The sequence below is a fragment of the Rhopalosiphum padi genome, chromosome 1, assembly GCF_020882245.1.
Source record: "Rhopalosiphum padi isolate XX-2018 chromosome 1, ASM2088224v1, whole genome shotgun sequence".
NCBI lineage: Eukaryota > Metazoa > Arthropoda > Insecta > Hemiptera > Aphididae > Rhopalosiphum > Rhopalosiphum padi.
In genome coordinates, this window is record NC_083597.1 from 84,015,010 (window position 1) to 84,040,470 (window position 25,461).

Consider the following 25,461-nt stretch of genomic DNA (forward strand, 5'->3'; position numbering starts at 1 on the left):
TGTTTACACATTATGAATACATACTGTATGATATTTTGGAAAACATAATCAATTAATATGTTAACCGTATTATTTACAATCAAACATATTATAAAATATTTCTTAAAATATATTTTAAGTGTACCTACGTAGGTATACACTCTACATTATTGTAGTAAAAAATTACAAAAATATATTCACAATACTTATAATTAAACAATATTGTCACAAACTATTTCATAAATTATACTTAGAATATACTGTATAATATTATTGCAAAGTTTTATTGAAATTATATTGACAATAATCAAAAACTTTCCAAACACATGCTTAAAATTGTGTAACATTAATTAATTTTTCTCACAACATTTTGCTGTGTATATTATATATATTATTTACTTCCTAAATAACTGTAATTACGAATTTCAATAAATAAACATATTCAGTAAGACTATAGTAGCATTATTACCACGTACATGCTACATAATAATTACCTGAAATTTTGTAAATTAAATTATTTATCACATAATTATTGCATATGTGAAAATAAATAATTTTAACCGAAAGCGATTAGGTGGATTAGTAAGATTAATTTGTACAAACATAACTAAGAGCAATTATTAATAAAACTACATCAATAGAAATCTAATTTGTAGTCAAGTCTAATATAATATACTACATATTAAAATATCCCCATTTTTTGTCATTTTTTTATTTTAAGTTAAATAATGTTATCTCTTAGGGTACTAGTATAAAAATCTGGGTTATAGTGAATATTCATTATGGTAAAAAAAATGTTATATCAAGTGTAGATATAAGTACCTACTTATTTTAATCTTAAATATTACTTATAAACAATATTTTCCTACTTAATTTTCTTAATTATTTTTAACGACAAAATACTTCAACTTTAAGATTATTAGTCTAGCATGATATTTTATAGTGCTTTTGTATTATTAACTATAGTTTAAAATAAAAAAAAAATGTGAAAATCGAAACATACGTTACCATACGTTTACATTATTTAATATTTTCTAAAATATAAAATGACTTTCAATTACTATCGATTTGTTTTGATTTTATAATTAAGTACATATAATACATATAATAATGTGTGTTTATTATTTTAAATATTTTTACTTTTTAGATATCTGAAGACGGTGTTTTTATCACGAAACAGGGAAAAATTAATTTTGTTGATTTAGCTGGCAGTGAAATGACTAAAAAAACCATGAGCGAAGGAAAAACTTTAGAAGAAGCAAATAATATCAACAAAAGCTTAATGGTTCTAGGTAGTACATCTTTATATATGTGTGTGTGTGGGTGTGTGTGTGTCTAATTTCCATGCACTCGTATTACATAAAATATATTTTATAGTTAATGGCGTTGATGCACCTCATCGCCAATGAATATATTATACAATTAATTTATAGATACACTAATATATACAAATTATACACAAACAAGTACAACATCTGGTCCAATTTTGATTCCAAATTATTTCAATAGTTAATTCATATTATATCAATAGTAAATCCAAAAATTAAATTAATAATATTATAATGTTATTTATTTACAATAAGGTGCATCAACGATAATTTAAGTAGGGACCTACTTAACCTACTTATTATTAAATATTTATTGAATTGTAGTATTCATCGTATTCATTATACGTATACTTCTATTGATTACCATTTAATAGAATAAAACAGTTAAGCATAGAAAAAATGTGTCAATCTAATAACTGTAATAAACGCATAGTTAAAAAACGGTTTAAATGTTATTTTAAGTTCCTTTCAAATAACTATAATATTACATACAAAAAGGTTTTCATCTATTTTCACCATCATTTTCACATTGTTGTCATACCAAATATATTAAATTAAATAATTTTTGATAATCATCAGGCCTCGGGGTCTTCAACTTTTTAATCGATATGTCACGATGGAATTGTTGGTTGAATAGTCGAGGTCAACCTTTTGGTAGCCGTTGAATAAATAATAAAGATATTTTCTTGGGGTCATCATTCCACAAAAATAAAAATAGAAAACATTACCCTTTCGATCGATAACGCCCTTACATATACTTACTTACGACCATGTGTATGGAGTATATAACTATCAGTGCAACACAACGTGTCAAACGGAAAAGTTGGCCCCCGCCATAATAGGGGCGGGGGAGTATATGGTCACGACAAATGAAAATTGAACGTTCTTTAGTGTTAATGATCTTTCTTTTTTTTCTTACTTAGGCTACTGCATAGCATCGCTGAGTGATCCTAAGAAGCGGAAAGGTCACATCCCGTACCGAGACAGTAAACTTACCAAACTTCTGTCTGATAGTTTAGCCGGTACAGGTGTCACATTAATGGTAAATTATTTTTAAATTTAATGACAATTTTAACTGTCATAACTATCTAAAATACAAAAAAAAGGGCTCAAGAAAAAATATTTGTTCTTGACACTTACAATTAAATTCAATTCATTTTTGATTCAATATTCAAAAAATAAACAACAAATTCAAACTTTATTATATTACTATTACGATATATATATACACATTTTTTACAATAATAAAATATAAGGGTAGTGAAAAATTTTGTATCGTTATAAGACATACTGTCATACTAAGTGATTAACATAGTTATCTCCATTTTCATGCATATATTCGTATTCGTATTCCATCTTTAAAATGTTTTACTGTGCTTTATTAGAACTGTATTTTCAAATACATTTACTTAGATTTCTATACCGTTTAAGCGGTATCCTATAGCGATAACAATTTAGTTTTTTTAAATTTGAATCATGCTATTTATATAAATTGTTTAGCACAATACTTTGCTTAACAATATGCAGTAAAAAATATTGGTTCTTATTTGAAAAACTAAGGTCAACGTATCGTCAACAGTACACAGAGCAGTATAGTATTGTGTAAAAAATCTTAATATTTTAAAATATAATACTTAAATACGTACTAAAAAATTCTAGAATTTTCAAAATATAAATAAATTCATTACAAAGGAAAATAAATGTGAGAATACTTTTAAAAAAATAGTCCTATATATGTGTATGTACATAAATATATACATATTATGTAATTATATTTTATTCGTTTTACTAATAATATATTCAAAGAATATTATACTTCATAAGAATAGTAATTCAATTGTTTATAATTTATGTATATAGATAGCATGCATATCACCAGCAAGATCAAACGCTAGTGAGACAATAAGCACATTAAGGTATGCAGCTCGTGCAAAAAAAATCAAAACCAAACCAGTGATAGTTATGGTAAATATAATTTTTAGTACTTTTGATATCATTGCAAACGTATTATAAACACTCAGTTTTAATGTATCCGTGTTTCTTCATTTTATCATCGTTATAACAATCGCACAATTTTAATGTTTTCGTGATTATTCACTTTAATGTCATAATAATAATTGCACAGACGCTTTAGTGTTTTCATTTACGATTATTAATTTAAAAAATGAATTATTGTACCTGGATAGTTATCAATATAAGAGTGATATTTTTAAAATTAATTTGTAATTTTATCAATATTATAATTTTTCATTTTAAAACTTGATGACCAATTATTATTGTTGTTATTCCTTAATTACAAAAATTATAATTTAGTCCCTTATAATTTTATATCAAACTTTATTTAAAAAAAGTGGTTTTTATAAATAATTATACTTATCGGTATTTTATTTAAAAACAGAGTGAATAATTGGTTGCAAATAAAATGAATGTCAACATATATGTGTCCAACTCTTTCCAATTACGATTCCAAATTATTCCAATTTATAAATAGGTCACTTTAACTATACGTCACTTGAGGGGAAAAGAAAAAATTTCCTAGGTAATAAAAAAACCATATTATATATTATAAAGAACTCTATTTACGTTAAATTTACGTCAAAGCATTAAACAAATAATCTTCAATTATATTTTTGATACAGCTTGAAAGGTAATTCACAAAAATACTAAACTTTAAAAAGCTTAATATAATTTAAATAAAAAACCACTAAAACTTCCTATGATAAATAAATTTAAAGAATAATATTTATTACATTAACGAATGGCAATACTTAAAAATGACTTTCCGTGAATCGTAAAAATTAAAACTAAAAAATAATAAACTCAAACTTTAAAAATAATAGTAAAAAATTGTTGGCCAAAACTATTTAATGGTTCAAACGCATAGGAATACGTTGAGAGTACGTAGATACTATTGATTATAGAATAATTTATTCTATAATCACTGGAAGATACATAACAACAATAGATTCGACTATGGTTAAAATAACTTATTTTAGTTAAATTTAAAATGTATGAAATAAAAATAAAAACATTTTTAAGTTTCTATATTCTACCCAATACGTATTAAAAATAATGAATTCTTTGCGCTTTAGATTTACATTTTTGAAAATATGCCTACTAGTCGTCTTCTATATTATAATAAAAGACACCATAATACATCAGAAAATATATTTTAATGACTACCAGTAAGTTTATAATATGTATAATGTTAATATTAATTACATACACCATGTAATTTTAGTATTATACAATTATTAAATGTAATAAATGCCAAAAAATAAGTTTTCCTTTACTTAGTGTAAAAAATTTTTTTTTAAATTGTATTGTATTTTAACTTTTAAAATAAATGTAAGTATAGCATAACTTTTTTTTAAAATAATATATGTAGGTAATAAAAAACGTTTACTTGCCACAATAAAACAAACTCCTTAATTTATTACCAAATATAGTCATATAACTACATAAGTATTGTAACAAATAAATTTCATACATTATCTTGTTTATCTTAGTATTCTAAGTTAAATATAGTTTAAAAAAAAGGTTTTTTAATATTTCCTTTTTCTTAAAAATGACATCATCAAATAAATAATAATAGAAACTGCAACTCAAAAGTAATAAAACCCTAACCTAATTATCGACATCTTTGAAACTTTAAACGAATAATATATTAAATGACAAACGTAAATTTTATTAAAGAGATTTCATTTTATCATTTATTTATATATATATATACGTATATAAATATGTCTTTAAAAAATCAATCATTCAATCCAGCATGATACATTATAAAAATGTCAACAAAGTGATTGTAATAGATAATTAAAGAATATTTGACGGAATTGTCAATAAGTACTTATCTTATTAATGAATAGCAGAAAACAATGAACCTTCATTTGCCGATTTCATAATTCGCACAAAAGCACTCGTATTACAGGATAAAGGAATGGAAAGTATTAATGGAATATAATGTCGCGGACTCTGAAATTCAGTTTAAACAATAGAATGACTGACAAAAATATTTTTTCACAAAAAAAATATATTAGTCCATACTCTCCTGCCGGCAACCATTCATAAAAATAAATAGATTTAGTTACTTTAGTACTTACTGTAATATTTCGGGGAATAATCGAATATATTACATTAAAATGTTTACGAGTTATCCGGGTTTAAGATATGGAGAGTTCATTAAATTCTATCCTTATTTGGCTAATTTTTTTAATTAACTTGTATTAGAAGCGGAGTAATACTGAACAAATAATTATTGTAGTATGTTTAACATTTTTATTGAAAAATATGCACAGCAAAGTATTTTGTATGATAATAAGAGTGCATCAAATGTCTACGGCGGTTAATCCAGACATTGATGAATATTGTTCGTCGAAACCGAAAAAGTCCATTATACTTCAGAAAAACGTAGGCTTAAATGATATAGAATTAATCAATGTTGCCATTTTCTTTCATCTAAGTTTCGTTAAATAACTTAAATACGGCGGTAAAATCGTTTATTAACCTTTAACCTATTAATATACTGTAACAAATTATCTTAGTACTCGTACATCGAAATATAATTCTAAAATTATTTAAATAATACAATTTTTATTAAATTATGCACTGATTTAATTACACATGGAAATACCATAGGTTATTGCGGATATAATATTCAATAATAAACATACATTTTGTAGATAATTAATAAATTGCATGTAAAGTATAATTCAACATTCCATAGTGATTAACAAAGTAATTTGTTAGTTATGTGTTATAAACAATTGCTAAAAATTATTTTTATTTTTTTAAATACCGTTTACAACATCACGTTTGATGCACAATATTACTCTTTTTAGAAATTCCGACATGATTTGTAATTTGTATTATTATGAAATTATCAATTAAATTATAATATTTGTTTGACGTGAGTAAAAAAAATAATTCTAGCTGATCATTTTCATTTTATTTCAAAACGATTCGTATCGCAAATTATTAATACAACTATCATGATAAATTGTTTTTGTGACACTTCCATTAAAATACTTATTTATACTTATCTGTTATGTTTATATTATGACTTGTAAATATTACTATTTATTTCGTTTAAGTATGACATACACACGAGTGTGGATCAATATTCTGACTATTTTTTACATTATTTTGATGTTGAATAGAAATAAAAACCATTAATTTATCTAAATTTCCGTGTACCATATTTGAGGAAACTTTTATATACTCTCATGAAGCATAATTTTATGAGCTAATATAGTTTTTAATAAATTATTCAACTTTCTTTGAAATTGATGATGGTACCAGTGTACCATTAAATATTTCAGGTTTTTATTACATTTTACACTAAATATATTGTAAACTATAGTTTATAGACATAGGTATAATATCTATTCAGACAATAGTATATGCCTGTTTTATTTTATTTTCATTAAAACATTCGATGTTGTTCATATTGTGACAAATAAGCACAATATATAAAATAATATATATATATATATAAAGTAACGTTAATAGTTAATATTTACATTATATTAAAAGTATAAAATATACTATAATATATAGGTCTTATAACTTTTATATTATTGTTTATTACTGATGTTAACAAATTGCATTGCTTATTTGGCTCTAACCCAGGTGATTATAAATAATATGATATGTCATAAAAATACATTTTTATTTATACATTGAACATACTTATTAATTATTAAACAATACAATATACGCTTTAGTATTGTTTATCGGTACAGTTAAATATGTACCTCCTATTGAAATATATTACTTTTCAATACATATTTTATAGTAAGTTATTATAAACTCGTACTATAATAGTTATTTTTATGTGAACTCAATACTTGTTTTTAATCATCGAAAATCCTGTTTTTATCGAACCTAAAAAAAATTACAATACTAAAAACAAGTTCTCCAGGCAAAACATGGTTATTATCATTTCTGACGGTTTTTCTAATATTTTGCCCCTATTGTCGTGTATTTATTTACGTTCAATGAATGTTAGCGAACACCTGCACATCAGTAAAATGCGTCCTTCCTACAGAATGGGTCAGTATGATGTAGATACCTATCTAAATAAAACAAATATATTATTATAGGTTTTATAATTATAAATGTTCGTCCTACTCATTCATAATAAATTATGGATACATTAGTTTGATTAAGTTCTATAATAATATGAAATGTGTTACAATTAAATTTAACTAACTGCGCCAAAAGATAATAAGCACGTTATTGATTTTACATGTACATTGTATATTGTATATTGTGTATTAATTATTATGCTCGGAAAGTAAAAACAATACTTAAATATAATGATGCATCGATATTTCGAAAAATGACACATAAATTGTTTCAAATATTTTATAAAATACATATACGCCATTATAATATTATACATTATATAAGAATTTTTTAAATGATCAAATATTAGTAAGACAATGTTTTAAAAATAGTTTATACATTATTATATAATATATTAAATGAATCCAAACAAACATTTCAATAAATCTTAATTCTTAAATATTTAATTTTAAAAAAAGTGGGCAAGTGGGTATCGCTCTGCTGTATAGTAGAGATGGAGAGTAGGTCACTGGTCACTATAATGGATGTGTTAAATTTGAATGCAATGACGGGTATCATTGTATACGAAAAACAATTCTGAACGGAGATGATTTGTCAGTCAATGATAATTAGTTGGATATATTATATTATTACCTATATTTAAATTGTAATATATCGTTATTTTACGTGATTTCGCAAAAATTAAATTTCATACGCTCATAAAATGTTTTCTATATTGACGCTGAAATATTTTTTTACAATTACTTGAAGGAAAACTTATGGATACCCTTGTATTGGGTTTTGTAACCTTAGGTATAAATCACAATAATTTTATGAATTTTCAACATTAAAATTCCTTGCAAATTTTCGCGATTATGATATAATATTTCGTAAATATTTGAACTTTAAATGCTTATAAACAAAAATTATGACTAACGATTTTTGATTTTTTTTTTACTACGATAAGTACAACTTATAATAAACCTTGTTTAAAATTTTGAAGATTTTTAAAAAAGCCAAATTTTTTTATCGACATTTCAAGAAAAAAAACTTAAAAAAGTTGAAAATTTCAATTGTCTATAAGTAGTTTAAAAAAGGTCAAAATATTTTGAAAATTTAATCGTAAATAGATAACCATAATAATTAATTTAAACATTTGGTGAAAATTTCAAGTATTTACAATGATTCGTTTTTGAGTTACAGCAAAATCAAATATCGATTTTGTCGAAAAGTGGTTATGCGTAAAAATTCCCGTTATTCCGTTATTTTTTCAGGGTTTTTCCCGACGCTTTTGAAAACTACTGAAAATTTTTTACTTTTGACCCCCCCTCCCCCAAATTAGCAACTAGATGAATTTTCCTATTCAAAGAGTGCCTGAATTCAAAAATCTAAGCATTATTACTACTCAAAACGTGATGACAGACACAAAAATAAAAAATAAATAATAAAAAAACACACTTAATTGTAAAATCAATACATTCATCACTCCGTTCAGAATCTAATATATATTTTTTTTAATACCAAATCGTTTTAATCAAAATTGTATTTTAAACTCACAATATTATAATATGCTATCCATCCTAATCAAATAATAACATTTTAGATAATGTTATTAGAACATTTTCATAAAATATAATCCAATATACTGTTGCATAAAATATTAATTTCCTCACTTTGGACATTATTACTATATTTGAACATTTTCACCTTTGACATTAAATTGTAGACATATTTGATTTATTTACGTTTTTGATTATTTCAACAGCTGAATATTTTATAGACATCATAATATAATGTCGTGAAGCCATTTTAATGAGTTCAAAGTTTGTAGATATACCAATAATCGATGAAAATTACTTAAAAAATTGCTGTTCCTAATTTTTAAACTTGAATAATATATCATTTTTTTTTATTCATATCCGTGATAATTCTTATATTTCTGATAAAACTTTTTTATAAAAGTAAGAAATTGCTAAATATTTTTTAAAAATTGTGGTTTACAAAAACAATAACAGTGATATAGATAACACTTGTCGTAAGTAAATTATAAATGTGTATATGTACTACATAATTACATGTTTATCCAAAATAACACCAAAACTACGTTTTTCTTTTATTTATTTAGCTTTAGTTTAAAACTATATATTAATTAAATAAACCTAAACAAAGCTAGTACAAGTGCCATTAAAAAGTGAATACATTTTACATAACTTAAATAGCGATAATGAATCAATTGTATAATAATGTTCGTAAATGAGATTAGATGTTAATATTGTTAGCAATTATGGGAAATTGTTTTGTGTTTATTTAAAAATATGGCAATCAAAATAATTAAAGGGTTTAATATAGTCTAAAATTCGTTAAAAAAACGGGACATTTAAATGCCAAAAATATAATAATATGATATTTTTATTTTCATTTCCACTTACGCCATTATTATCCTACCAGCACACACAAAACTTATTCTGCTTGATCTCCTTAAAGACATTATAAATGTGAATGGTGTTGCATTATTTCCGAGCACGTCAGTGACATAACAACTAATAAACAGAAAAATAAAAATAAAACAAAACCGATTCTCGGTAAATACGGCAATGATTACACGTATATCTGATGATGACTGTTGTATGTGTATCATTACGGTCCCTTGTCTGTACAACAGGACCCCAGAGAAGCATTAATCGTCAGTTTACGGCGTGAGGTGGAGGCGCTGCAGAACGAAAACGATCATTTGCGGAAGGCACTGGATATTAACAAGACGTCGTCGGCTAGTATTTCGAGTAAGTTATGTGCACAGGGACTCCGTTTTTTATGATAAAAATAGAATTAAATACACAATGATTACCAGTTACCACAAACAACGTGATTATACAAATATTTAACGACACACAAGTAGTATTGTTAGCAATGGTAGGGTGTAGGGGGAGGGTTAGTATAAAAAATCATTTTTAATATTTTAGACTACCGAATCTTATATCCATAGAAAATGGGGGGTAAATAGATTAATAATAAAAACAATATGACTGAATATTTAAATATTTAAATTAGTATTTTGAATAAAAAAAATCCTGATTTTCCATGAACAGTTTGTGTAAACGGAAATCACAATTCACGAACACTCAATGTAGCACACATACATACTCCAAATGTAAATTAAAATACATAGGAAATTCTACCGCCAATCGCTACAGTGGGGTTGCGATCGAACTACCAATCGAAATGTTTAACTTCTGGCTATCCATTGTAAAAATTATTTACTTAAACATAAATGCTTTAAGTTTTAAATTTAATATCTTATAAATATTTAAGTATAAAATAATTTTTTGTCGTATGTTTTGGTATTTTAAGCTCTTCATTAAACAATTCGCATTTTTACTTTCATTTTAAAATTGTATTACTCATATTCAAGGATATTTTGTACATAACTATATCACTTTAATAATCACCTAAATATAAAAAAATGTATAAACCCATTCCCTTGTTAGTATAATACAAAATATAATCGTTTTATAGGAACAATGAACATAATATTTTATACACTTCATTACATACATTTGAATATTACTACTTATTTACGTGCAGAAATGAAATATATGAGATTAAGCTAAATGTTACTTATGTTAGCGTTTCTCAAGTATTCATCTCAAAATGTCCCTCAACTTGAATAAAATTAAAAACAAATGTATTGTCTATTTCATTTGAAATCGGTTAGCATCAACATAATAGACGAATTTAATACGAACTTTATAACGCAAAATGTTACTGCTTATCTGAAATTATTTCCTTTAGTAAATACAATACGGATGTCAAATACAGTTTCTGTGTTCAACGCGTTGAACAATTTTATACACGATTAACAATATTTCAGCAAATAGCTACGCATTTCCGGTGACAGTGTTTCTGTCCAGAATACACTATACCTATTTCAGGCTTTTTCAATTATTTTCATGATTATCAAGTGACAAATAATTTAAAGATACCCCTTTGCCTTTGTTTTGTCTTTCAAACGTACTGTCAAAACAATAATTTTATTAAAACGCTACACACATACTCATATATATTATATTATTTCGTATTCGTTTTCGGTGAAACTATCCGTTTTACACGTTAAAGCAATTCTATACACGACGATAATAACAATAATAATAACATTTGTGGACCGGACCTGACCTAATATAGTTATTTTTATTTCTCGTAGATGTAAAAATGCCGCCCAATATGGACATGGACCGGTTAATACAAATGGACCCCAAGGAGCTTGTGGATTTGGTCAAACATTACGCGAATGAAAATGAGGCACTGCGCAGAGAAAACGCCGAGCTATTCAACTCCAGGGACCTATTACAGAGAGACCACGAAATTGTTTGTCGGGAGAACGAACGGTTGCTGAAGAAACTCGAAGACGTCAACTCGTAAATACTTTTATAAAAAAATAACCGATTTTGTGATTTTTGTCTCTATTTTTTCTTTCTTCTTTTCGTCTCATAGCAATAAAATGTTGTACGTGTGTCTCTTGCTTGATTAATTCTTTGCAATTGTTATGTCTACACTGTTATGTTTTTTTATTCTTCAGTTTCTACAGCACAGTTTTATTGAACTTCTCTCTATGTATTTTGAACTCTTCGAAACTATTTTAGTTTATTTCTAACAAGGTTAAAAAAAACTACCACTTGGGTTTACGGTCAAAAATGAAAATTGTATATCATTTTCATAATAGAAAAATGAACATAATTATAATATGAATGTATCTACTTGGTACTTGTCATTTATACGAATAACGTCATGTTAAATTATTGAAAATAATAATAAACTCAGACAAAGCATCAACCCTTCGTAGTTCGTGGCTACATTAATATGTATACACGACTTGCGCATATTAAAAATTAACGAAACGTCCAAGAAAATTAACCTTAATGTAATTTAAAAACTAAATTAATATTTTAGTTTTAAATACGTCACTGCTGCTATTTTATTTTATTATTCCTTAATCTCTTGGTAACTCACTAACACTATGACTATACACCGCAATAATTATCAACACATAAAGATCAAAATGAATGAATCGAAATGATGTCATTACGAAACAAACTTACTCAATCTGTACAGCAACACTCGTGAGTGCAGTCGCGACGAGAACGAAATACATCAAAGCAATAATACACTTGAGAGATTCGTAAAATCGTAATCGTACGACATTCTAAAATAGTTATTTTAAAGACATGAATAACTAATAAATATTTATTTATAAACTTGATTTATTGATATTGTTTTATCAGAGGTACGTGTAATTTATTACACGACTAATTTATATAAACAACTAATTTTCTTAGTACCTATATAATATGCTACAGTATTACATCTTTGTACTTTGTTTTAATACTAAATAATACATAACAAACATTTCTGCTAAAACGATATCTATATGAGCTACGGTTTGTGATTGATGTCATTGACAATAATTAATTAAAATTAATCAATCCTATAGAACAAACTACAAGAAAATGCTTCTTGTATTTAAGTACTTTCTTGTTGTTCTAAAAATCAAAAATTTTAAATTTTAATTATAATTTTAATACAATTTAAAAGTCCTTGATAACTAAAAAATAAAACACATAGGCACAGTAATGTTTATTAAACGTAATAAACTTCAATCAGAAATACTATTACAATATACGTAAATATCACGATTCTCAGCTTCGTTATGTCGCATGCCATGCACAAACCCACAATTAAAAAAATGCTAGAACAAACATATTTTCAGGGCATGTATAAGGTCTCCAATAATTCCAGCGCGTGGCCAATATGTTGACAAAATAGAACTAGCATCGACCAACAGCTCTCTAAGCACACAAAATATCCAAATGGTAAGTTGAATTACAATTAAATATTTTTAATTAATTTAAATATGATTCATGTTACTTCCGCGTATCCATCGACGTGTTTCGAGATTCAAATTAATTTATATTTACGTATATTATACCTATAATCTACACATATTTTTGAATCTTAGTAAACATTTTAACAATTGGACGGATATTTGAATACTAAATAATATATAACCAAAACTATCTACGGACAACTAGAATAATGTATTAATAATAACTACGTGATATAAGAATAATTTAAATGTATGTATTACAGTGCAAGTACAATATTTTTTTTATAGGTATTTGATATTTCAGTATTAAAAATAACATGCAAAACCACGATAAACACATATTTTACTTTATGCTTTGTTTGTTGTATGAATAAATTTCATTGTAATGCGATTTATCATTTATACATATTTTTAAAACACAAATATGAATATTGTATATTCAAAGGTTTCAGTCAACTTTTATTACCACAATCAAATCTCTAGGGAATACGAGATATGGGCTCACAAGCGTTTGATCCTCGAATATCAAAAAGTCACAAGTTTACTCACGCGATAGATTAACATAATATCACGGGAAAAAGTATAGATCTTTTAAAAAAACATTGTTTTGTATTGATATTTATGAAAAAAAATCAGAAATAAGTTATTTTCAACACTCGTATTTCTTTCTTCTGTCTTTTAATTTCTAAATAATAGATGACTTAAGGTACGAAAAAAATATGTTATAAGTATAATCTTAGAGAAATAAATCCACACATAACACATCTAAAGAAATTAATAATCGATTTTAAATTTGATATTTTAGAATTAAATTATAGCTATACAAAACTTTACTTTACTTTATTCTATAGATTATAGAATTGTATAGATTATAGCTGGGGTGGCCAACTTGCGGTTTGCTGGCCACATGTGGCTGTCGCCATTGTTAGATGCAGCTCGCATCTTATTTATAAAATTAAATTTTACTTATTACATCATTATTATTTTTTATTTTTATTTTTAGGTATACATTTATAAAAAAATTATCAAATATTATATAAAATGTATCTATAAACATTTTGGCTTTTGGTATCATGGTATTTATACATGTGGCCCGATATACCAATCATATTGGCCACACCTTGGTTATGGTATCTGTTGTATTCCACTCTATAGTGTAGTGTCTATTTATTCAACTCCTTACAAGAAAATTATAATGCAGTATTATGACTTGACGGTGAAAGCAATAGTAACTCACCATAACAAAAAGACGAATTTGCGTTGAAAACAAAAAGTTTGACAACATGGATCCATCGAAACTATATACATACGTATATTTCTAGAACAAAATGTCAAAAAATGGTCGATGAGAGACCATTTTACAGTTACTGCTTGGTTGGCTACATAATCGAGTTGGATTGTTCTGAGCATAATTTAACCAGCGGTAATCATTCCTACGCCCTCTTCGTAGGTTTTACTATAGTTTTATGACAAATCTGAAAATACCAAGACCAAAGTCCCAAAGGTTATCTCAAACTAACCATAATATATCTAGCTTTATGGCGACCCTCGCATCTACATAGTTTAAATTCACCATAGGCAGTGGATAGTCTTATATTAGCTATAAGCTGGCAGTTCGATAGTAGTAACTTTTCGGGTATCTAACTTACTAAATCTGGAATTTTAAAATTATCAACAAAAAATGCAAAATTTACTAACATAACTTACATACCTAATTTGATTGGAATTCAATCCATAAATCTTGTTTACCGATATTTTTAAATATCAATATATAGCCATATTTACTCAACTATTTGCTGAGTTTGTGTCCATTAAACAGCGTTGCTTATTTCGCTTGAAGACACGCGGGTTTGGTGTAATATATTATTTGTTATACGCTAAATAATAAGATATACCGTTATAAAAAACCATTATTGCCTTTAAATGAGTATTACAGAAACATAAATTTAATCAAAAATGCTAACAATAATAAAATAAAAACCTGTCAAACCACGTATAGTAAATTGCCCAACACTATAAAAATTAAATTAATAGTTTAAAACCATACTATTTAATTTCTGAACATAAATTTGACACGGTTGAATACGGCTTTGTTAATTTTAATAACTCCAATGTCATAAATAAATTATAAACATGAACTTCGGTCTTCAAAACATAATTATCAATCGCATACACATTGGATGCAAACACAGTAGAATAAACTTAAATTTAATTAACTTCAAAAAATGCAAATTTGTTTAAACTATTATAGGTATACGTATACTAAGGACAGATATTAAAAAAAAAATTATTTTCCTTAATTAAAAACGTTAACATAAATGGCAACATTCTTCGTACGTAATTCTTATCAGTTTTTAATCACCGCCAACTATTTTCGATTGTTAGATATTACTTTCATGTTTAAAATACATAAATGTTAGGTTAGTTCTACTTTGAATGATTATAAAAAAAAAATACCTGCTCACTTATTATTTTATAAAGAACGTATTCTAAATAATGTTTTTATCAAATTTTAAGTCCATTTTTAAATCCAGAAAAATTAAATAAACATGATATTTGTCTAGTAAATAAAATATATATATATGTATATTTTTTTTATTTTTTTTTTTTATTTATTCTTCAAGAAGATAATGGGCCCCACTGAACATGTTCGTGTGTGGGCCAATATAAATGTATAAGTATATAAACTATGTATAAGGATATGAGCATGAATAAATATAATACATTGAAAATTATGTTAATAATATCTTTATACGTCATATATAAAGAATAATCTATTAACAATAGATACAATAAAAAAAAATATTTAAATAAACACAAATATGAAAATAAATAAATAAACCATACCTATCTTGTCAAAAAACAATATCGACACAAAAATAACATCAAATAAACAGGATAAGTAAATAAATTTAGCAATTTAAAAAAATATATTAATCTGTTTAAACTTTTATAAGGCATTAATATTTCAGCGAATAAGTAACAAAAAAAAATATATAAATACAATGATAATTGTAAAATAAGTTTTACAACATATTAATTGATTAAATATTTTATATACTCACAGTATGCACTTTCGAGTAATAGGTAACCTATATTTTATTTATTGTGTATACTTAAGTCTAAAGTTATTATACATAAATATAAATCCTAAAAATTAATTTTAAATAAATTTAAAAAAATATCTTATAGTACATACGAAAACATAGTCATAAAAATCTTAAAAAAAACTTCTTAATTAAAACATTAAACTATAAATTATATATTTTAAAATTTTAAACATAAAATTTAATTTAACTACTTTATTCGAATGGCCTCCAAAAATATTAAAATATGACCATAATATACAGTAATAATAGATACAAAAAAAGTATATAAGTTCTTTTGAACAAAAAATTTCATATTAAACAAAGTTTATTTATTTTAAATCAAGTCTAGTAAGTATAGTTGTTTTTTTGAAGAGATGTATTTTTTAATTTTCACAATATTCTTTACGAATACATGAGAAACCAACGATAACCTAAAAAAGTAATGAAAGTACTTTAGCGAGAACGTTTTAACCAAGCTTCGCTCTGAATCGTTTTACAAATACAATATGGTAAACTTTAAGTATAGTTTTCAAATTTAAAGTAAATAATACACCACTTTATTGTATACTCCTGCTCTGTGAACAGTGAAGGAAAACGAGTAATCATGCCTGTCATCTGTATTCTGCATCCAATCTAGTTTTTTAGTATTTAACATTTTAAAATTAAATTATCAATTCACATAATTTATTTTTTTAAGTAAAAATGTCACGTTTCTTTTTGAGTTAAGAATTGCAGTTCTTTAAAAAACTGATGAATGACGATACTTATATGTGTTTTATATTTATATTTTATATAAATAACACGAACAAAGCTCATATATTGAATAACTCATGAATGGCAGAGCTTATCCTTAATGGATCGTTGAGCTGTAGAAGATGAAGATGGATACGAACAAAGAAATTGTATACATTTAAAACAAAAATCGTGTAAATAACACACATAGTTTCATAAAATGTCGTGTTATGATTACATACAATAATCTAGAACATATTTTGTCAAGCAAATATATTATGTTTCAGGAAAATAATGGACTGGGAAGAGAAAAAAGAGATTTACCTATAACCTATCAAAGAGAAATAGATAAAAAGGGAATTGGAAATACGTATGATTTTAAAGTGTTTGTTATTATAAAAATAACACTATAAGTATTATTTTTCAGAATAAGTAATTTCGTGGGCTCTTTCAAAAACCGAAGAAAAACTTCATCGGATACCTGTAAAACGCCGTCGAAACCTACTTCAACTATAAGGTAAAAAAAATAATAACAAATAAATCCTTGTGAATTTTCGCAGAAATTTTTACTCGACCTATGATGTATATAGTTCCATTTTTATACGCAATAACCAACATAAAAAAGTCATCTATCATATTATTTAAAGTACTGTAGTTAAATAATTGTCTAGACCTTTTCATATAAAATTAACATATCAACTGGAATCCCCACAGGAATTCCAGTAAATAAGTTTTCATTGAAAACTTCAAAATTTAGCCGTCTCATTTAATTAGTCTTACAAACTTTCTAAAACTAAAGTAGACAAGTTTTCAATAAAACCAAACTAACGGCTTCTAAGGTTGCAAGCATCATAGAACTCATATGTGTTTAAATCGCTATTGTTTAAAATGCTAATTTTATAAATTACAACTAAGCTTAAGGAATAATTGTACAAAAATAGTGTTTGGGATTTAGTTAATACACATTAATAAAGTTTATCACGTCAAAATCCCATAGTGTATAGAATTGATACTTAACGTATGTTGTTGCCGAAGTTTGACAAGTAAATAAAATGTATGTATAATTCGTAACTTTATGAAGCTTTACCTTTTCGGTTTTACGCAATTTATAGGTCATATCATTTTGAAACAATACACAGGTACACGGTGTACCCAGGGTACCCAATTATAGTCGATTAATATTTCAATGAATTGGAACAAAACACAATATTAGAATAAAATACTGACGTATTTTTAAAAGAGAAACAATGATAGAACAACCCACTTGCTACAATTTACTCAAATACGGTTCATATCGAACACGCAATATAGTAAATTAAAATTTAACGAGAAGTATTTTCAGATAATTTGTGTACATAAAATATGTACAGGAATCTATATTACATACATTTCCATACACATACAGCCGATTTAGTGTTTCCGAAATATATTATGTACTTAAGTAAATTGGTATTGGACTAAAATTATAGGGTTAAAAGAACTATATTAAATTGGCAATAAAACCCTATATAAATAAATAGTAACACTTCAAATGACCGACCATTAATTCGTTATACCTATACAGCCAAATTGAACGACAAACGTAGGTGGTCATACATTTAAAATATTTTTAATTTTATTTTGACCCTATTGTACGACCTACGTAATGTGGAATATATAATTTAAAATTGTATTACCTACCTATACATATTACAGGTATACAATACCCGCCAATTGTATACCACAATGAAAAACATGATTTCAATAATTCTACGACAGTAATACTGTCATGTTGATAATTAATATTATTTTTATCAAAAAAAGTTTATTTTTAATACGTCCTCTAAACGTTTAACCTATAAAATTATTTCAACAATACAAAAATCTTTAATATTTTACCTAGCCATATTATTTTCATTTTATTGAGTGATCGCTTATTTATCATGATTAAATCGCTATATTACCAATACATTTTCTAAGTATTATTAGTTTATTGAATTGGCAATACTCCTCGAAGTTTTAATTAATACAAAATCTATATGAATATAGCAATTAAGAGATAGATGATATATTATATTCTTTTATGTTATGAAAGTACAACTATTTATATATAGTATACATTTAAAGCTGATGATACGAATTAAATTTTAAAGGACCTATATTCAACTCCAGACAATCCTTAAAAGATCATTGATCATCCTACCGTGCTCCAAAACGTACTTATACCGGTTGCCTAAACTAAGCAATGATTATTCAATTTTTTATATTTCAGTTTTAATCTGTAGACTGTAGACATTAAATCTGTAGGTACTTATGTTAAATAATTCAGTAACATAAACCAAACTTTAATCTTTATATTATATATAGATACGTAGGTATTTTACACATAATGTATAATATGATATACGTAATATATATTTTCACTTGATGGTACAAAAATAAAATTTAAAAAAGTTCAAATTTTTGACAAAACGAGTTAAGCTTAATTTATAAAAAACCGGTATACTAAAATCGAGCTTTGGTATAAATTAACACAACAAAAACAGTATCATAAAATCGAATACAAATGTAAATGAAAAAATAATCGATAATTTAATGGATTAAATTATTATTATTAATTCGTGACAAATAAACACGAACAAAGCAATTTCATCGTTTTGATACGCTAAAATATTGCTGGCAATATTATGCTATTAAAACGTTTGACAGTGATAACTGATAAGGATTAAATTATTTTTAATTACTAGTATAGCTGATAGCCACCCGTCACAATAGGATTCACATTAATTTTAATCAAAAATGCTGCTAAAAGCATTGCATTTTAACGTATGTATCTCATATTTTTGTGAAAATCTTGATCGGTACTCATCCACCCTATATTCTGTACCTATGCCGACCTAATAATGGGCGGAGAGCGGGGTTCCGAGGGCCGTTTAACCACAAATTCACATTGTAAGACAAAAATTATTAAGTGCTTTTTAATACACGAATTGTGATTTATTGGGACCTAATGATGAGGTAACTGTCTATCGTCCAGTTTTTTTACGAAATGAAAAGAAGCGAATTTATACATTTATCATTCGATTAGTGAACAAAACTAATGGTTATAGCTTATTTTTCATATAATAATCATGATCGTACATATTATATAGATGTTGATTGTAGATAGCAGATTGTAAGTATAAATATTCGTTATTATTTATATCGTTGGGTTGCTATAATATAATAATAATTGTTCCGTGATTCTTTTTATGCGAATTTAAACATGAAAATCAATAATTAAGTTAAACTAATGAAATATATTTCTAAATTTAATTAAAAACACTTCATACTTAAATAATATCAACGTACAAATTAAGGTCACATTTAAAATATAAAACTAAATTTTTAAACTACCTTGAAATTTCAGAAGTTTCCTCTCGGAAATAGTTTAAATATTAAATTTCCGAAATTCAACATCTCTAAACGCATGTTATGTTTCTATTTGTGTGTCACCACAGATCGCCGGTAACGGTTGACCGCGTTCCGTCGCCGTCGTTGGTGGTGATTGACGGACCTTACAACAAATTCGATGACGGGCTCAACTCAGCGGCATCGACTCTCGCATCCATCGTCAGCCGACAAGCGTTCGACATACCACGGGCGTCCAAAGACAGTGGCCACTGCAGGGGCGACAGCGACAGTGGCGGAGGTGGTAGGATCAATAGAAGTGACGACATTGGCAGTGCGAGTGACCGACGGAGCGCCGGCGGACGATTTTCTCTTCCGGACATCGTAGACCCCGATAACGCCGACAGCAGTGGCGTGCAAGTGCGCCGGGACAGCATCGGAAGTGCCGTGCACAAGCGGCGGGACACCCCAGCCAGAAGCCGGGATCCGTTCGGAAGTCCGGTGACGCCACAGATGTACAACGGATTTAGGTACCACGCTGGCAACAGTCGAGCAGCCGCCGCCGCCGCCGCCATCAAAACAGCAGCCGCGTCCAGTTGAAATCCACCGCACGAATCGTGTGGACTTCAATGGATTAAATGCCGTTGTTACGTTGTACATAGTTTACCTCGCGACAATCTATCGCAAATAATTTATCGTGATAAAAATTTACCGAAACAATATTTATCACGACTTATAAACCGTACAGTAACTATTTTAAAATTGATAGTCAAAAATATATAATTAATGAAAAAATAATATTAATGATACAAAACTAGATCTAAATTACATATAAAAATTAAAAAAATTAAGCCTACCGACTTACAACATAGTAAATAATAGTATTTACCTATAATACATATATTATATATATATTGCGTGTACAATACTTAAAACCTAAGTATATGCAATATTGAAAATTCTTTGCATTGCCAATAATACCTGTCCTGATACCTTCGTCATTATTTGAAATCTACCACTGGAAATAAGACAATTTATGAATTACGGAGAGGCCTACTGTAAAATGCAAAATGTATAAAATATTATTCTTAACATTTATAGGTATTCATCAACTATAATTTTAAAAATATCGATATCACACTGTAAGAATTGCATATTATTTGAGTAATAACAAAGTTAATTATATTATAATAGTTAATTCAATTCGTTACTTATTTTTATAATAAATTTTAACTAAATAATAGTTACTGCTTTACTGTATATAACGTGATATTAACTCGAGTTAATTTTGTACAGATATATTAACATTTTGATAAAATTGGACTATTATTTATTTATTTAAGAAATTTTAGATATCTCGAAATTATCTATAGGACTCGTATCACTCGTTCAATCCAAAAACGTGTTATCACATTACTCAATATAGTTACCAATTTGCGTTTATCATAAATTCGTGTCTCATAATATATTTAGATAGGTAGTACCTATTAAAAATATATCGGTTCATAAAGAAACATTTATTAGTGGATATAATAATATAATATGTCCTAGGTATTAAAATACAAATACTAAAGTATAATACAACTTCAGATCCCCCTCTTTAATGAATGAAGGGAACTTTTCGGAGAACCAACTACCCTCCCAACATTCGTCGTTAACATATAATATTAAGCTAATAAGCTTTAATTTCGGAAAAATATCAAAATTAATCTATTTAAGTGGCTATTTTTATTACCAATTATAAAATGTGAAATTTTATTTTTTAACGAAGTTGATTCAATTTTTAATCGATTAATTTTTAACTTAGAAAAGTTAAAAATAAACTTTAGGAAACTTATAACATAACAAAAGGTTTTCTATTAACGAAACTTAACGAATTATTATATGTATGTAAATTTTGAACATGTTTTACTTCAAAAAACTTATATGTACATAACCATTTTCAATACCAATTTTAAATATTATTTTCTGTTCACATATCTAGTCAACTAGTTCAGTTACGCTACGATTTTGTTCGAAAAATGTTAAATAGGTATAATTACTTTTGAGAATTCAAGATGGTACTGTATGCGCCATGAGACTTACTATACTCCGTAATTCGCTTTTTGGTTTTAAAGACATTGTTGCATCATTCACAGACTTTTTCGCTTTGTTTGTTAAATTTACGTAATTACGTTCTACCCTTACAATAATATTGATAAAACCTATATAATTAAAAATAATGTTCAAAACGTAAAACAAATAAATTTCCCGAAAATCACCTAATATTATATTAATATAATTATTATTATTAAAGATACTCCTATTGGATGCTTGAATTTTCTACTTTGTTCTTGTATAACATATCAGTCTGTTATTTATAGTATGAGATCGTTCCCTATCACAATGCGTCAATGCGTGTTATACTATAATAATAAATAATTATATAGCTATCTAACATCTGTTATATTACCAGCTAGTGATTAATAAAGTGTTTTATTTGTATCTGAATATTTTCCCATCATAATCAAAAGTAAAAAAAACAAGTCTTAATTTAAACTGTAAGTCATTACACCCAAACGTTCACGAAAGCTGTGTACCACCCCTAGACCCCAACCTAACCTTAAATAAATACCTATTTAGTATTAAGTTTATACATATTTTTAACGCATCGCGTTTTCTATTGATTCCTATTAATTATTAAAATATATTATAAGCAGTCATGTCTTAGAATAACCCATCTTCCTCTCTGTGTATTAATGATTAATATACTATCCTACTATATCTACCTTCATACCTCTTCATATTATGTATAATATTATTTATAAAATAAATCGTTCTTCTGTAAACAAAACTTTTTTTGTACGGTTGTTGTTTTATTACATATTTTTTTTAATTGGTAACTGTAGTGAACATTGTTTTGTCAACGTCAACTCGGGCAATAAAATCTGATGTACTTACAGGTAATATTAATAATTCTCTTATAGTAGTCTTCGCTTATTGGATTCTCCACTTTACGGGAACCTGAGTCCTTGAGTCCATTGCCTGAATGAGTCAATAAGGTGAAAGGTACAAAAATAGAAGGACATATATTATGCATTATTATAAAAAAATTACGAGTAAATATTTGACTATATTCTGATAAATATTCATTATTATGTATATATTTACATATGTATTTCAAGCGTATGTTGTCGTTCACAAAAAATACATTGATAACAATAAGAAAAGAAATGTTTTTAAAAAATGTGAAAATACGCCATTAACAATTTACGTTGAACTTCATCAACCAGTGTAGTTAATCCACTAAACAAATGTATTCTTATGTGTGTTAGTATAGTGTAAATCGAGATCAGCCCTATCTCTTAAATCGAACAGTCAAATGAAACCATTAACCGTGCGTCCAACAAGTGAAGACTATACTGTCTTGAAATGACAAAATAAAATACAATAATTATCATAATATTTATAATTTATGAAATATCAATAAAATATATTCGCGACATCATCGAATAGTAAAAAGAACCAGAACTAAAAATAATAAAAGTCATGCATTAAATTGAGGTACTTAATCATAATGTATTAATATGTCATGAACTTGAAGATTATTATAAGTATAGGGAATAACTACTTATTTGGTTGGGTTTTAAGTTAAAACTGAAATAAAACGACCCACAGGGAACAACTATAAAACAATAAATAGTATAATAAAACTATATGTCAAATATTAATAAATCCCAAACCTACTCCAAAATTATCATACTATGATAATAAGTATTACTATCTGTAGTATCTGATATTATTATGAAATGGCGTTGTATATCGTATAATGATATATTATAACTTCCAGTCTTCAAACATTTGAAAAGTTTAATACTATTGTTATTTCATATTTGTCAGTATTAAAGCTTGCTGTATTTTCTTCGATTAATCTAATATTATAATAGATCCTTAGATTTTATGGAAAAAAATCTAAACCAACTACTGGGCTATCTGCACGTAGAAAATAGTTCATACCCTATAAACAATTTTAACGTGATTATCTAGGTACTATAATACATTAACAATAAATGTGGTGTCCTTATGTGTATAAAAACCACAATTTATTAAAAATATATTTTATTTATATATTTTACTAGCCATCTCCGTGCACTTCGTTGCCCGTACAAAAACATTCGTATTAAATTTGCTAAATGCTAACATTTAGTGTAAAACATGTGGATAAATAATATTTTTCGTTTTCTGATTTATGTATTTTATGTATTTCCGACATATCAACTTAACATAGCTATCCGGTTCGTCTTGTTTTTTTTTTGACCATTTAACAGCAGCATTTTTAACAAATCATGGTGGGTGATTTTAAGTCCTGACCTAAAACTGGCTTAAGCAAGCGGGTAGTTGCGGACGATACGAACCTGAAGAGGCGCAACTAAAGATATATTGGTTGGGACGTTTTTTACAAATAAATTATGCATACATTAATGACTGCCCCATCTCTGTATTTCCACGGTCTTTAACAAGTCGTAGTCAGATCGTGATGCTCAAAGCGACTACCTAAGCAAATTTGCTGAGTAGGGCTCGGTCAATGGTTCTAAAAAAAGCCTTTATAAAAATTATACTAATGTTTGTTTTGATGCCTCCACCGGTGTCTACTGACTGTGATGCAGTGGTGTGCGTCAACGGATTCGCTGTTGATCGTGGAGGATAGGCCACTGGTAACGCGTCGTAGAGAATGTCCACGACAATGCAGTAACGTTGATTTTGTGGTCTCAACTTAGCCCATGACAAGTGTTGGGCGCTTCAGTAATCAGCGTTCTCCGTATGGCCCGTACGGCTACAGTCGGCCTCGCTGATGATCGCGTCCGTTAGGTCGTCGTTGAGTGACTGGATTATTGTTAGATCGTCGACTTCCTCTGGTCTTTGATCTTCGATTTTCTTCAGTTTTGATTGATGTTGAAGGTTTTGAAGATAAAAGGTAGACTGATCAATTTGTTTAAGTATACCCGTATATATCCACGTCAGCGTACCGACTAGT

The 25,461-nt window shown here is 26.7% G+C and overlaps 1 protein-coding gene across 1 annotated transcript in view; it reads left to right on the forward strand.

Annotated features, from left to right (window-relative positions):
• The window catches only part of LOC132918229 (kinesin-like protein KIF12), a 36,174-nt gene extending 13,025 nt beyond the window's left edge, over positions 1–23,149 (forward strand). Inside the window, exons 8-16 of the mRNA XM_060979361.1 lie at positions 1,127–1,271; positions 2,231–2,349; positions 3,168–3,272; positions 10,042–10,159; positions 11,578–11,791; positions 13,141–13,243; positions 17,366–17,448; positions 17,506–17,595; positions 20,558–23,149. Coding sequence (XP_060835344.1) covers positions 1,127–1,271; positions 2,231–2,349; positions 3,168–3,272; positions 10,042–10,159; positions 11,578–11,791; positions 13,141–13,243; positions 17,366–17,448; positions 17,506–17,595; positions 20,558–21,047 — 1,467 coding nt within the window. The 3' untranslated portion in view covers positions 21,048–23,149. The remainder of the gene's footprint in view (positions 1–1,126; positions 1,272–2,230; positions 2,350–3,167; positions 3,273–10,041; positions 10,160–11,577; positions 11,792–13,140; positions 13,244–17,365; positions 17,449–17,505; positions 17,596–20,557) is intronic.
• The last annotated feature ends 2,312 nt before the right edge of the window (positions 23,150–25,461 follow it).